At 43.4% G+C, this 15,053-nt stretch overlaps 1 protein-coding gene across 2 annotated transcripts in view; it reads right to left on the bottom strand.

The window, feature by feature from the left end:
• LOC122554615 (retinoic acid receptor RXR-gamma-A-like) overlaps positions 1-15,053 on the bottom strand; it is a 168,716-nt gene that overhangs the window by 136,140 nt on the left and 17,523 nt on the right. Inside the window, exon 1 of one of the 2 annotated variants that reach the window (XM_043699926.1) lies at positions 2,504-3,111. The exons of the other annotated variant lie outside the window; for it this stretch is intronic. Coding sequence (XP_043555861.1) covers positions 2,504-2,537 — 34 coding nt within the window. The 5' untranslated portion in view covers positions 2,538-3,111. Of the gene's footprint in view, positions 1-2,503; positions 3,112-15,053 lie in introns of those variants that run through there. 2 annotated transcript variants of the gene reach the window in all.

Genomic DNA, 15,053 nt, shown 5'->3' with positions numbered 1-15,053 from the left:
ATCAAAGTTGAAACTTTATTGCTGGAACAGCACAGCAGGTCAGGCAGCATCCAGGGAACAGGAGATTCGACGTTTCGGGCACAGGCCCTTCTTCAGGACGTCGAATCTCCTGTTCCCTGGATGCTGCCTGGCCTGCTGCGCTTTTCCAGCACCACACTTTTCAACTCTGGTCTCCAGCATCTGCAGACCTCACTTTCTCCTTTCAAAGTTCCCATTCCTGTTTTCAAATCCCTCCACTGTATCATCTCTCCCTGCTCTGCAATCTCCTCCAGCTTCTTCAAAATGCCTGTGTTCTAATTCTGGTCTCTTGAACAACCCCTATTTTATTTGCTCCATCGTTGATGACTGTCTTTAGAAGCAAGGATCCTACGTTGTGAACATCCTCGGTGAAGCTATCCTCCTTTCTCCAGATCTCTCAATCCTGTCTCGTCAACTCTCACCAATGGCTATCGGGCTTGTGTTGAGCATACGGGGTGGGGGTGGAGGGCAGTGTTGAACTCCTCTCGAGGTAGATGCCTTGTGCAGGGCGTCTTTTAACATGGGAATGCTGTCACTGTCCTTGACAGAAGGTAGATCCTACTCCAAGATGGCAAGGAAATCTCAAAGATTGGGAATCTCCCTCCTGCTGCAGCCTGCATCCACAGCAGCAGCCATTTACATTGCACCAGCATCTTCCGCCTGCATCACCATTCTGGTCATGTTTTGGATTGCGTGTTGTCTGGCTCCACCATGCTGACCTTATCATCATGGGTGACCCTGCCAGGAATTGAGAACTCCTGGTAGAACACTCAGGCCTCTCCATCGCAACAAGGTGACAATCCACGGAAAGGACAAATCTTGTGTGTTAGGACTCTTGCTGAGGGCACAGCCTCAGGGTGAAGGGACGACTCTTTCGAACTGAGATGAGGAGGAATTTCTTCAGCCAGAGGGTGGTGAATCTGGGGAACTCATTGCCTTTACAGGCTAAGTTATAAGTGTATTTAAGACAGAGATAAATAGTCTCTTGATTGGTAAGGGGATCAAGGGTTACAGGGAGAAGGCAGGAGAATGGGGGTTGAGAAACATGTTAGCCATGATCCAATGGCAGAGCAGACTCAGTGGGCTGAATGGCCTGGGCTTGCTCCCATATCTTATAGTTTTTCTACTCCTCTCTCTCTTCCTTTAAATCAAGATTTAAGCCTATATCTTTGACCAACCTTTTGGTTATCAGGCATATCTGCTCATGTGGTCCACTGCCAGTATTTGCTTAATAATGTTCCAAAGAAGCACATTGGGTTGTTTCGTGGAGTTGAAAGAGCTGTAAGTTGTTGTTAAGAAAACTAATATTATAGACATCAGAGGAATGGCCCATTAAACCTGTCACAAAACAAAAATATTGCACACTCTGATTTATTAACCAAGTTTCTGACCATTGCTTTATGAAATGCCAAGGATCTGAACTTGTGATCCCATAGTCTCAAGCTAGGGGAGCTGTGGGGAAAGCAGGTGCCCTCCACGCATTGCCCTTCACTCGGCCACAGGCCTGGGAATGTGATCTCTTCTTGTTGGTGATAATCCTTCAGGAACCCGCAGCGGATGGGGATTTAACTTTTTCTCTGAACGGTGCCAGTTGTTCTCCGATCAGAGACTCTGCCTTCCCATGGCACCTCTTGTACGTTTCTCTGAAAGCAGCCACTATTTCATATCAATGCAGAGTTGACTCATCAGTTCCCACAGAAGCTGTTCTCCGCAGTGAGTTATCCAGCACCGAAAGAACCTCCTTGAAAGTTTATCCAATTTCTGCTGTTCTCCCTGAGCTTCCAATCCTTTTCCCTGAATGTCACTGGAAGGAGAGACTTGCCATCAAAGCTGTTCATCTTGCTGCCTCCAGGACAAATGCAAGAATGCCAAATTTCAGACCATCACAACAATTTACACTGCAGGAGAGAGGGGGCCAATCCTTTTCAAAGATCTATCTGATTCACTGTTGAATGTTACTGTTCAATCCGTATTCATCATGCTTCCAGATAGTGCATTCTAAATCATAACAGCTCAGTACTCCAAACCACCCCCCCCCCAAAATTATTTTGTCAACTTTCCTAGGTCCTTTGTGAACTTACCTATCAGCCAGTTGAAACAGCTTCCTTTTACTTACTCTGTCAAAGCCCTTCATAATTTCAAACAGCTCTGTTAAATCTCCCCACAATTTTCCTTGCTACATTAACACATTTGGGAGCATAATCACAGATTGGAGTTGGGAAGAGGACTAAGGAAGACTGAGTGCTGATCAGGGACCTGGAAACAGGAATTCCCCCCTCTTCCACAGGTTACAGGCCCGAGTAGATGTACAATTTAAAATGGTATCAACAACACAAGGAACTGCTTGTCAAGAAGCAACTCCTCACCATCTGTCGTGGAAAAGACAGGGACGACATGAAATGCGATCACAATCGTCTTGGCATGTTTCCTCTCGGAACCAAGGCACCCCCGTTTGAAAAGGTAACTTGGAGTGAACAGCGCTTACCATAAGTGGAATGAAGGGTCCAAAAGTCCTCCATTATCACTCGTAGACTTTACGACTGGATAGCTGATAGTTAGACTGGGACACTGTCTGGGAGTTACCAGGAACACCAGATACAAGTTGTCAGCTCCACTCAGGAGGAGAGGCGAGCTAGGAAAGCGTGTGTTCGACCCCCTTCACTGGAAAGTAGAGCGCCGAAGGCCAGCCACACGATTGGAAAACCAAAGTCAGATAGATCTAGGCAGATATATGAACAAAAAAAAACCCAGCTCCACCACATGCAGCAGTGATGTGCACATTCGATCAAAGGTCATGGGCATTTGCGGAGAAAATCCAAATCGGACGCTCCCCCTCTGGCCTTCTCCAGTCTTCCTCGGGAAAATTGGTCAATCCTCAAGCGAAGAAAAATGCAGGCTGATACTCTATATCTCTAAATCCAGCGCCTCGGCATTCTTCACAAATCCATTAATTAACTCCACGACTGTCACAAATCAAAGCCCACACTCAGAGCACTAAGCTCCTTATCTCTATGACGGTCAATTATTAAACTGTACACATGTGTGCTGTGTGCATAAACAGGCTGGGATTTTACCAGCCTCCGCACAACATTTTCATACCATACTCTGCGTTCTCCTACCCCTCCCACCACCTCCTCCCTTCCTCCCCACTCCCCCCCCCCAACTGAATAACACATGCTAAAGTAGCTTAAACTATAAAAAGATTCGGGAGATCTTATTACATTAAGCGCAATATAAATGCTCAGATCTCCGGATCAGGAGCCAGTCGAGATAGACTCCAGTAAAAGCATGGTGTTCTTCAAGCTGAGACTTGAGCTGGCTGGATGGTTGTAGGTGGGGGAGGGGGGGGTTTGGCATCGAGAGATTACACTGTCACTGCTACTGCTCCTTACAAGGAGGGCCCTCCACTTCCAGGCTCCTTTCATCGAATTAGAGACACAACCACTACAGAAGGAGGCCACTCAGCCCATAGTGCCTGTGCTGGCTGCTTGGGAGAACTTGTCCAACTTGTCCCTCTCAGCTGCTCTTTCCCTGTAACCCACCAATTTATTTTTGGTTTTAAAGCATGACTTCTCAATGTCTTTAGAAGACCGTTTCAGCTTCCACTGTCCTTTCGGGAAGTGCACTGCAGGGCAAAACAACTCTCTGCACGAAGAAAATTTCACCTCACCTTCCCTCTGCTTCTTTGGCCAATTCCTTTATCAGAACCCTTCATGACTTTAACTTTTATTTAAATTCATTGATGGAATGCCTTATCAGTGCTGTGTAGTCAGGACTTTATGTTTAATTCAAGATAGTTGGAAGTTACAGTAAGTCCCTCCTTTTGGGTGGAGTCAAGGAAAATAAAGGTTACGTTGAAAAAATTGGCTTCCACCACCTGGGACAGTACCATGTCTCAAAACTGATGCAGCACTTCTGAAAGGTTGTCAACCAATTGTCAGACAGCCACAGCCCCCAGCAGCAAACAGCTGGCTTGTATTCTCAGGATGCTGGACGAGGGATTAAGACTGATTCGGAGAAAAGGGGGAATCTCCCCTGCTTGTTCCCTGAAGAGCGATGCAAAATCCTCTTCATCTCCTTGAGTGGCCTGACAGGACCACACTTGAGCGATTATAAACTCTCCTCACCTGTATTTCTGAGACTGAGAATGAGGTCCTTCAATAAGCCTTTTCTGTGAGTTCTTGATACACCCAGGAAGTGCGAAACGATTAAAGATCCAGATCCATCAAGTTCACCTAACCCCTTCTGGCAGTCACATGATACAACAATATGGTTTGGTTCACTACACTTGACAATCAACCTTGATCAATTTGTCCATAACAGGCCCAGACACACTTGAAGATCTTGACTGAAATAGGTCATCTCTAAGTGGAGCACTCCTCCCACACATCCATCTACACATGGGGTGCTGTTTCTGGGCCAACTTCAGGATTTGGCTGGATGAGTTATGACTGGCGAATAGCCTTTTTGAACCAAAGGCCGATACTTTTCGCAATTAACAAATAGGAAGTGTCGCAAAGACACTGCCTTTTATGCAACAGTAATTTTTTTTGCCCAGGGTTGTACTCATAGTCCTGAAAAATAATACTATTTTTAAATTCTTTGCACATGGCCAACCTTTGTTGCTCTTCCTAATTGTCCCTGAACTGAGAGGCTCGCTGGAACCATTTCAAAGGGGCCGTTCACACCTAACCACATGGCTGTGGGTCTGGAGTCACAAGTACAGCAGACCAAGTAAAGGTGGCAGCTTTCCTTCTCCAAAGGGCATTAGTGACCCAGAGAGTTTTTTAAACCAATCCATCATGGTTGCCATGGTCACAACTGCCGAGACTCACTATATATTCTGAATTTAATCAATGACTTCAAATTCCACCATCTGCTGTGGTGGGATTTGAACCCATGACCCCAGAGGATTAGGTCTGACCCTCTGAATCATTAGCTCTGTGCACATTAACTAATATGCCACTGCCACCTAGATTCCTGGAGATGGCAGGATTGATTATTCTGCAAAGGTGACAACCCAATTGTGGCTATCAGCATACAGTCTGAGAGAACCTAGCTCAGATTGAGTATTTCGACCCTAGCAACAACGTTCCTGACACAGGGAAATGTTGTAGTTGGCGTGAGACCCATTCGCCAGTCAAAAGGTCAAACAAAAACCCCACCTTGATCAGTTGTGGGTGGCCCAAACTGCATTCACAGACAGGAAACAATTTTCTGCCAGTGCTGTGCCTCCCAGGGAGCATGGTTATGTCCCCTAGACCCCTTCCAGATTGACACAGCCAGCCACTCAGAGGACCAATGGTTACTGAGTCCCTGGAGTGGTGACTACTGCTAGGATTACACACAGAAAGGAGCAGTAACATGGACACCACCCCCAGAATGTGGTGAAGTGGGAGTGATGGGGGAAGGTTGCCAGCGCCAGTCCAGCACACCCTAGTGAGAGGTTATTATTGGTGAGGCTGGGAGGGGCTATGTTTGCCTTTGTTCTTGCTACCGGGGGGAGGAAAGGGGTTGGTATCATTGGTGGCTGGAAGAGGCCTGAATTAGCCCTGAATCAGCCACCTCTGGAAGCCCCATCAATTCCCAGCCAAACATGGAAGAAGCAAGGCTGATGAGCTGAGTAGCAATTATAAACTCTTCCCCACTTGTATTTCTGAGACTGAGATGAGGTTCTCCAATAAGCCTTTTCTGTGAATTTTTGATACACCCAGGAAGTGCTAAACAATTAAAGATTCAGATCAAGTTTACCTAATCCCTTCTGGCAGTCACATGATACAACAGTATGGTTTGGTTGACTACACATGACAATCAACCTCAATCAATTTGTCTATAACAGGCCCAGACACAAGGTGAGGATTTTGCCCAGGGACGGGTATTGAATAGAGCGTGAGTATCTGAAAGGGTTATTTCTGTGGAGTTCAATAAGCATTGCCCACTATGATATAGCATTTTCTTGGATGGGAAGTGATAGCTTCAGGTCTAACATGGAGGTCTCCCTCAGTAACAACGTCTATCATGCTCATGTAACTTGTATCCAGCTGCTATCACACAATGAACCATATCTGAGAATAAACTATAATGAAGATAAGAGACTCTTTCTGTCAGATGTACCAAGTGGTTTTCCTACACCATATCAGACCAACCCAGGCCTGAAGATTCATATCAGCAAATCTACCCAATGGATCTGACACAGTGATGAGCTGTGGCGATGATCCATCGCACAAGATTATGGAGCTTTGGCAACCAAATGTCCACAGTCTCCTGTTCCTCCCCAACATCTACCGCATGTTGTATCACAATCTCCTCACTTTATGCCAAAACTTTATTTTCTAACATCAAGTAAATCTGTCTGATTTGTATTTGATTGAATCAACACAAATGCTTTCCAGTGTCTTCCTTAGGAAGACTGTCTGGAACAAAGATTTCTTGCTTCAGAAGTAATGAATTTATATTCCTGTGCAGGGGATGTTGAGGACGTGGGGCTGAGTGGAAGGTAAGGAAAATGCAATCATTTCACTTCCAAATCAGCTCCACGTCAAGTTCCAACTCTGTACATTGTTCCTGGAGGCAGAATGCCACAGCCTGGCAGAGGTGGGTAGTTGGTTAGAGGACTCAATAGCGCAACTAGTCTCCATTTAGGAATAGATTGCACTTATTTCCAAGAGTTCATGGACCACCCCCTCTTCTGTGTTAGGAGCTGGGAAACTGATTGTAGATGACTTCATGTCAAGTTGTTAGTATTAAATTGTGATGCTCAAGTCTCCCCGGTGGAAGGATTGTCACTGCATTCGATTATGGAGTATGGTAGCTCTGCCAATCTAGCTTTTACTGCCGTAGTAGTCACTGTCTTCTGACTGAAGGTGCTCTGGTGGTGTTGTTGACTCTCCTGCTGCGGCTGGCCCCTTGGCAGCACCCACAATGCAAGGCAACCAGCGGGTACATCTATGCTGGGCTGCACTGAACAGACATCCTGACAGTGGAAGCCAGTTGACATCCCTTACTGGATGGGGCTGCAGACTGCAGTTTCCTGAAAGGAATCCTGTAACAGCTCCTCTAGGTTCCTGCGCAATGTTCGGCATTTATCGCTGTTCATTTGCAGGCTGTGTTCTCTGCTTTGGTTAAGGTAAAATAGCTGGTAATTGTGATCTATTGAGAGTCATGACTTATCCAATGACTGTGTCATTGTAAGAGAGAAGATACCCAGTCTGGAACGAGTTTGTGAAGAGAGTGGTTTTAGACACTGCACTAAAGAGCTGTATTTGAGAACCTACTATGCACAGATATATATCACAGAGTGCTACAGTGCAGAAGGATTGAAAAGCTTTACTCAAAGAGAATGAACAACATCCTCTGTGGCAGTGTATGTACAAAACTCAGAACCCAAGATACTCTAGACCGGTATCTCAAGGTGCAGGTAACAAGATTAGCTTGACACAAATGATAAAGCAGTGAGCATCAATATGGTCTAGTGTCCTACAATACTAAAGTCAGCAAACAAACCACCTTTCACACTTCACTTTTCTGAGAGAGTACATGCTGATTTTGCATAATTGCAATATAATATGTGTGCCTTAGATCTGGGAGAACCCCTCAGATGTAACTGATCCAAGCAAAGTTCACACAGCACAGCACGACAGAGATTTTCCCTTTCTGATCAAGTTCCTCTGATGAAATGAGAAATCCCTTCTCAGTATGCAAACAAAATCACCTCTTTCAGACATCTCCAACCTATTTGATCACAAAATCCATTACAATGGCCTGCTGTTTGTAAAAAAACACAGGTTATTCTTTACCAAGAACAAAATAACAAGAGAACTTGACAAATAGCCATAGCATCAATTGAAAACATATGACAACAAAATGCAATAGTATAGTTTTGAGATTTCACAGCTTTGTCAGGGTATCCTTCATTCCTATCCAAGTCTGTCTACTCTTTTCTCCCAATTTTTGTATCTCATTCTCAATGCCACCACACAATTGAGGAAAGATTTATCATAAAATCCACCACAGTGTGGAAACAGGTCATCTGGCCCACTGAGGCAGCACTGACCCTCCAAAGAACATGCCACCCAGAACCCGTTCCCACCCATAACCCTGCATTTCCCATGGTTAACCCACCTAGCCCTTAAATCCCTGGTCACGATGGCAATTAAGCATGGCCAATCCACCTGACCAGCACATCTTTGGATTGTGGGAGGAAACCGGAGCACCCGGAACAAACCCACACAGACACAGGTGGATTGTGTAAACTCCACACTGACAGTCACCTGAGGCTGGAATTAAACCCAGGTCCCTGGGGCCGCTGTCAGCAGTGCTAGTCACTGAGCCACTGTGCTGCCCACGCACAGGGAAACATATGGGGAAATTTCCCAGTCTAGTCCCCTACAGTCTTCCAGGCCATTCGGAGGGGCCAAGAAGCAACCAACAATGGGTCTTCCCTTTGTTTATCGATCATGATCACCCCACCAGGGCAGCTGGTGGAATTTATATTTAATTCATAAATCTGGAATCGAAAACTAGTCTCGGTTATGGTAACCACAAAACTATCAACGTGAAAACCCATCTGGCTCACTGACATACTTTAAGAAGGAAATCCTTCTTCCTACTGACCTTAATAAAGTCAAGAACACTGCATGCTTCATTAACAGCCCTCTCCATTTGTCCTGTCACTTTCAATGATCCATGCACATACATACCCAAGTCCCACTGCACCAGAACCCCATTCAGAATTGTACCCACTATTGTGTTTTGTCTGTTCACATTCTTCTTCCCATCATGCATTACCTCACACTTTTCAGTGAACTTCATCTGTCACCTACCTACGCACTCCATCAACTTATCTATGTCCTGTTGATGTTTACACTGTCCCCTCACCTTTTACAATGTTTCAAAGTTTCATTTCATTCACTAACTTTGATAGTGTCCCCTGCACGCCATGATCTATTAATATGTGTCAGGAAAAGCAAGAATCTCAGTGCCGACCCCAAGGGAACTCAACTACAAACCTCACCCAGCCACAAAATATCCACTGACTATTACGCTGTTTCCTACCATTCAGCCAGTTCTGTACTCATGTTGCTACTGTCCTTCTATACCATGACGTGTACCTATACTCACAAGTCTGTTGTGCGATTCTGTCACTCAGCTAATTTTGTGTCAGTTTCATTTATTCATTATCTATTCAAATCTTACTCTGAACCATAGAAGAATTTGTTGAGTTGTAACGTGTGACACAGTTAATTGGCAGCTCAGAGAGAGCACTAAGCTAAATCTTCTGAAACCTCTGGGTTCTCACATTCGGTCTGAATGACACAAATCTCAGGTTACCCTCAGAGATTGTCCTGGAGTCTCCAGGAAGTAAAGGGTCATCACTTGGATGTTGAGGATTGAACACATTAATTTCAGAGTATGAACATATTGGGAGATAGGATAGCCTTTGTTGAAAGGGTGGAGCCCATATGACCAGATCTCCAAAAACATAACCAAGGACAGTAGGCAACCACTGTACAAGACAGAAAGGTACCCGATAAACAAAGGAAAGAGGTGCATTCTGGACATTTCTTTGGGGTTGGATTCTCTGGATTGGCTGCTGTAACTTTGGCTGCATTTCTGGATGGACGCCGTCAATAGGGTGTGCTCCAAAGCTACAAGTGATGAGGAAAGTCCCTGAGAGAAATCCCAGCCATTGTGTATCCTAATAAGCAAACGATTATGGAGAGTATGAAAGACTCAATGTGTCTAACAATGAGGAGAAACTGGAAGGTTCCGCTTGGTGAAAAATGAGGGGAATGAGAAGTATTGAGCCAAGCAGCCGTTAAGTTTATAAATACAACACAGTCCATTCCAGGAGTGTCAGACCAATGAGGGTCTGGACATTATGTTGCTTGGACAGTGTGTGAGGCTGTAACATTTACTAGACATTGAATAATGTGCATACAGTAGTAGTTGAATAGGACTTCACTAGAACCTTAGTAATAACATACAAATTATAATCATGACTGGACCATTTGGAGCCTCCAGCTTGCTCTGTCATTTAATAAGATAATGACAGATTTGATTGTGGCCTCCATTTCACATTCCTGTCTCCTTTCACTAACTATTGACTCCTTTGTTAGTCAAGAATCTATCCATCTCTACACTAAAGGTACTCAATGACACTGTCTCCACCACTCATTGGGAAGAAGAGTTCCATGTACTAATGACCTGGGAGAAAATAATTCCTCCTCATCGCTGTCTTAAATGACAGGCCCCTCAATTTTTAAATTGTGTGCCCCAGTTCTGACCCTTCCTCAGGTTCCAATTTCCTGTGATCTGACATCACTGATGATACAGCCTAGCTACTAGCATTTAGATTTTAATTCCATTTGCAACAATATTAACCTCAACAATAGGTGTCAGTGGGTTGTACAACTATGCGATGACCGAAAGGCAAGGCCAACCTAATTCTCTCCAGACTTCGATACTGGGTCACTACACGGTAGTTGGATGAGAGGATCTTTCCCGCTCACATCTACCAGTACTGTGGCAAATTGGAACATTTCTATCAACAACTGGATTGAGATCAGCCAACTCTACAGAGACCTGAAATCGAACTAGTACAAACCACTGTCTGGACAGCACTCTGGTCAAACAGACCTATACTTAAGGAGAGGTCTGAGTTTCAAAGATTTTCATGAGGCTTTTGTTGTATAAATGTCTGAAAGGGTTAATGCTGAAGAGCATTAATACGATTATGCCACATGGACTCAGGCAGGAGAACAGCACTGGTTCTCATTGATATCTCCCTCATTGTTATAGTAACATGATGGTGTTCGTAGAAGTAAAACACTCTGAATTAATAGCTGTTATGGAGACATGGCTGCAGGGTGACTAAGACTGAAACTTGAATATTAAGGATTTGCAAAAAAGTAAAGTAAATGTGGTAGTCCCTAATAATAAGGGATGGGATCAGTGCATTAATGAGGCAGGATCTCTGAGTGGAAGAACAGGATCCAGACTCTGTCTGGGAGCTAAGAGACAATGGGGGGCAGTAAACATTGGTAGGAGATGTTTACAGGCCACTAACAGGAATGATAATGTAGGGAACGGTGTATATCAGGAAATTTGGGGCACATATAGCGAGGGGCATCCAGTAATCATGGGAGATTCAATCTACATACAGACTGAGTACATTTGATGGGCATCAATGTTGTAGAGAAAGAATTCCTGGAATGTGTTCAAGACAGTTGACTCCTCAGTATATTGCTCCAGAAAACCAAGACACTGATTATTTTAGATCTCATTTTATGCGATAAGAAAAAAACTAATTAATATTATTGTTGTTAAAGAACACATAGTTCAATCTGAAACTAGGGTCTTAACTCCAAACAAGGGCAAATATAAAGGTGTGAGGAAGAAGTTGCTGTGGTTAATTGTAAAAATACATTGAAAGGTTTGATGGTAGACAGACAATGGCTCAAACGTTTAAGGAATTAATGTTCGTTTTTTTTTAAAAATATTCCTTTATGGGGAAAATGGGAAAAGTAAAAGAGCCATGGCTAACAAGGGAAGCTAAAGATATTATTAGATCAAAGGAGGTGACATAATGTTACTAAAAATACAAGCCCAAGGATTGGGAGAATTTTAGAATTGAGCAAAGGAAGGCTAATAAATTGATAAAGAGAATACAAAATGAATGTTAAAAAGCAAGAAACATTAAAACAGACTATAAAAGCTTCTACAGGTATGTGAAAACAAAAAGACAAACAAAGACAATTGTGGGTTCATTACAGGCAAAGACAGGACAATTTATAAAGGAAACAGAAGTGCCAAAGAAGCTAAATAACACTTTTTGTGTTTAGAGGAAGACACAAGAAGGCTTCATAAAATAATTAAGATCCAAGAGTCTGGTGAGAACTTAGAATTGAAAGAAATTGGTATTAGTTTATAAAAAAAAAGTATTATTGGCAACATTAATAGCAATGTTGGTTAATCCCTAAAAGCCGATGACTTTCACATTAGAGTATTAGAAGAGCTGGGTACATTGGTGATCTTCTACAAAAATTCTATTAATTCTACAGTGTTGCCTGCAGACTGTAAGCTTTCAAAAGTAGCTACATTGGATGCGAAAGGAAGGAGAGAGAAAACAGGGAACTACAAATTTGTTAGCTTGATGGTAGTAGTAAAGAAAACAGCAGAATCTATCAAATAAGATAGAAAATAATTGTTTGATTGGGAAAAGTCAATCGATTTATGAAGGGGGAATCCTGTTTTACAAACCTGATGAGAGTTTTTTTTGAGGACGTTACTAGCAAAGTCAATAAGGGAGAAACAGTGGATGCCGAATATTTGGATTTTTAGAAGGCTTTTGATAAAGACCAACAAAGGAGTTTGGTAAAGATAAAGCACGTAAGGTGGAGTAGCATATTACCATGGAGTAAGGATTGATTAACAGTCAGAAAACAGACTGTAGGAATAAATGGGTCACTGCTGGTTGGCTGCAAATCTATGGAGCTGAGTCCATGAACTTTTAGCCATGATCTTATTGAATGGTGGAACTGGCTTGATGGGTCAAATGGCCTACTCCTGCTCCTAATTCTTATGTTCTCTCAAGTTGGCAAGATTATTGGTGGGGTAGTGCAAGGATCAGTACTCGGGCCTTGGCTGTTCACAATCTATATTAATGATTTGGATATGAAGGCTAATTGTAACATTTCCAAGATTTTCATTAAAACATGCAATCTTCTTAAAGGGACAGATCGAGCAGATGTAGAAAGGTTGTTTCCCCTGACTGTGGGATCTAGAATGAGGGGACACAGTCTTGGAATAAAAAGCAAGCCATTCAGGAGTGAAATGAGGAGGAACATTCAGTGGGAGGTGAATCTTTGGAAATCTCTAACCCAGAGAGCAATGGAAGGTCTTAATAGAGATAGTATGAATATAAGGAGATGAGTATACAATCAGCACAATCTAGAATGGCAGAGCAGGTACAAGGGGCTGAATGGCCTACTCTTGCTCCTATATATTCCAAACAATGTCTAGCACACCAGAGTAACTTGGTGCTCTCATATTGTAAACTGCATCTCATTTAAGACAAAAGCCTCTTCTCATTGGACTAACAACTAATTTCATTGAATGCAGCAGACCAAACATGCCCTATAAATCCCCACCAGGAAAGAGGATGGTGGCACAAACTACCAAATGGATCTTATACCAAGAGATGAGCTTATACCAAGAGATGAGTTGAATTATGTTATCATCTTTCAACATAATGCAGCTTTAGGAACCACAGACCCAAAGTCACCTGTTTTTATTTGGTTTATTACTGCTTTTTTATTTTTTTAAAAAATCACTTACAATAAAAGGGCATTGGAGTACAAGAAATAACTGTACAGGACCTTTGAGAGACCACATCTCGAGTATTCATTCATAGAAGCCCTGCCTTGTCGGAAACAAGCCCTTCAGTCCAACAAGTCACACCAATCCTCTGAACAGTAACCCACCCAGATCCATTCCCCTATCCTATATTTACCCCTGACTAATGCACCTAACCTACAATATGGGCAATTTAGCATGGCCAGTTCACCTAACATACACACCTTTTGGATTGTGGGAGAAAAATCTGAGCACCCGGAGGAAACCCACACAGACTTGAGGAGAATGTGCAAACTCCACACAGACAGCTGCCCAAGGCTGGAATTGAACCAGGGTCCCTGGCACTGTGAGGCTGCACTGCTAACCACTGAGCCACCCTGCCACCCTTAAACTGTGAGCTGCTTTGGTCCCCTTAGTTAAGGAGAGAAATACTTGTGTTGATGGCAATAATGCAAAGGTTCACACTGGATTTGTTCCAACAGGAGGATTTATTCTGTGATAAGAGGCTGAATAATTGCCCATATTCTCTGTATGTTGGCAAAATGAAAGGCAATCTCAATAAACTTACTGTATAAGATTCTGAAGGGGTTTGACAGGACAGACACTGAGATTGTGATGACAGTTGGGGGAATCTGGAATACAGGGACCTAACCTCAGGATGAGGGATTGAGATGAGAGGCAATTTCATTCTGAACCTTTGAATTTTCTGCTTCAGAGGGTAGGCTCCATCACTGAATGTATTTGAAGGCTGAAATAGAGAGATTCTTAGCATCTCTGTGTTCAACATACCTCTTCATTCACTGAGTTGATCAGCCTTGATTATCCCAAATGGTGCAGCAGGTTGGGTGGGGTCTACTCCTACTCCTATTTCCTATGTTCTTATTAAAACCGAAAGGAATGAAACTCCACACTAGGAAAAGTTATATTTTTTGTACGGTCGGTGTAGTTTGTTTGACAGTAATTAAGACATTATGTATTAAGATTGTGCTTACAGGAACACACACTCGAATAGCAACTTGCTGATTTCTGCATTTAACTACGCATATATAATTTCCAGCAGCTGCTGTCTGGTTTCCACTTACATTACAGTGAGCACAATCAGGCAGGATTCAGTGGATATAACACACATCTTTGGTCAAAAGGTTCTGGCTTTGAGCCCCACTCCTGAGATTTCAGAACACAATGGACTCTTGGCAGTGTGGAGGAACAGAGGGATCCCTCAAAGTCGCCACCCAAGTCAATAGGGTTGGTAGAAGGCATTGGCTTTCATTAGCAGGGTGATTGAGTTTCAGAGCTGCGAGGTTATGCTGCAGCTCTAAAGAACCCTGGTTAGACCACACTTGGAATATTGTTTTCAGATCTGGTTGCCTCATTAAAGGAAGGATGTGGAAGTTTTAGCGAATGTGCAGAGGAGAATTTACCAGGATGTTGCCTGGACTGGAAGGCATGCCTTATGAAGAAAAGTTGAGGAGCTTGGGCTTTTCTCATTGGAGCAAAGAAGGATGAGAGGCGACTTGATAGAGGTGTACAAGATGATGAGGCACAGATAGAGTGGATGGCCAGAGACTTTTTCCCGTGGCGAAAATGGCTATCACGAGGGGGCGTAATTTCAAGGTGATTGGAGGAAGGTTTAGGAATGATGTCAAAGGTAGGTTCTTTACGCAGAGAGTGGAGGTTGC

This window comes from Chiloscyllium plagiosum, chromosome 11, assembly GCF_004010195.1.
Source record: "Chiloscyllium plagiosum isolate BGI_BamShark_2017 chromosome 11, ASM401019v2, whole genome shotgun sequence".
NCBI classification, from domain to species: Eukaryota; Metazoa; Chordata; class Chondrichthyes; order Orectolobiformes; family Hemiscylliidae; genus Chiloscyllium; species Chiloscyllium plagiosum.
Note: the sequence above shows the minus strand (reverse complement) of the source record. Positions and strands in the feature narration are given on the sequence as shown.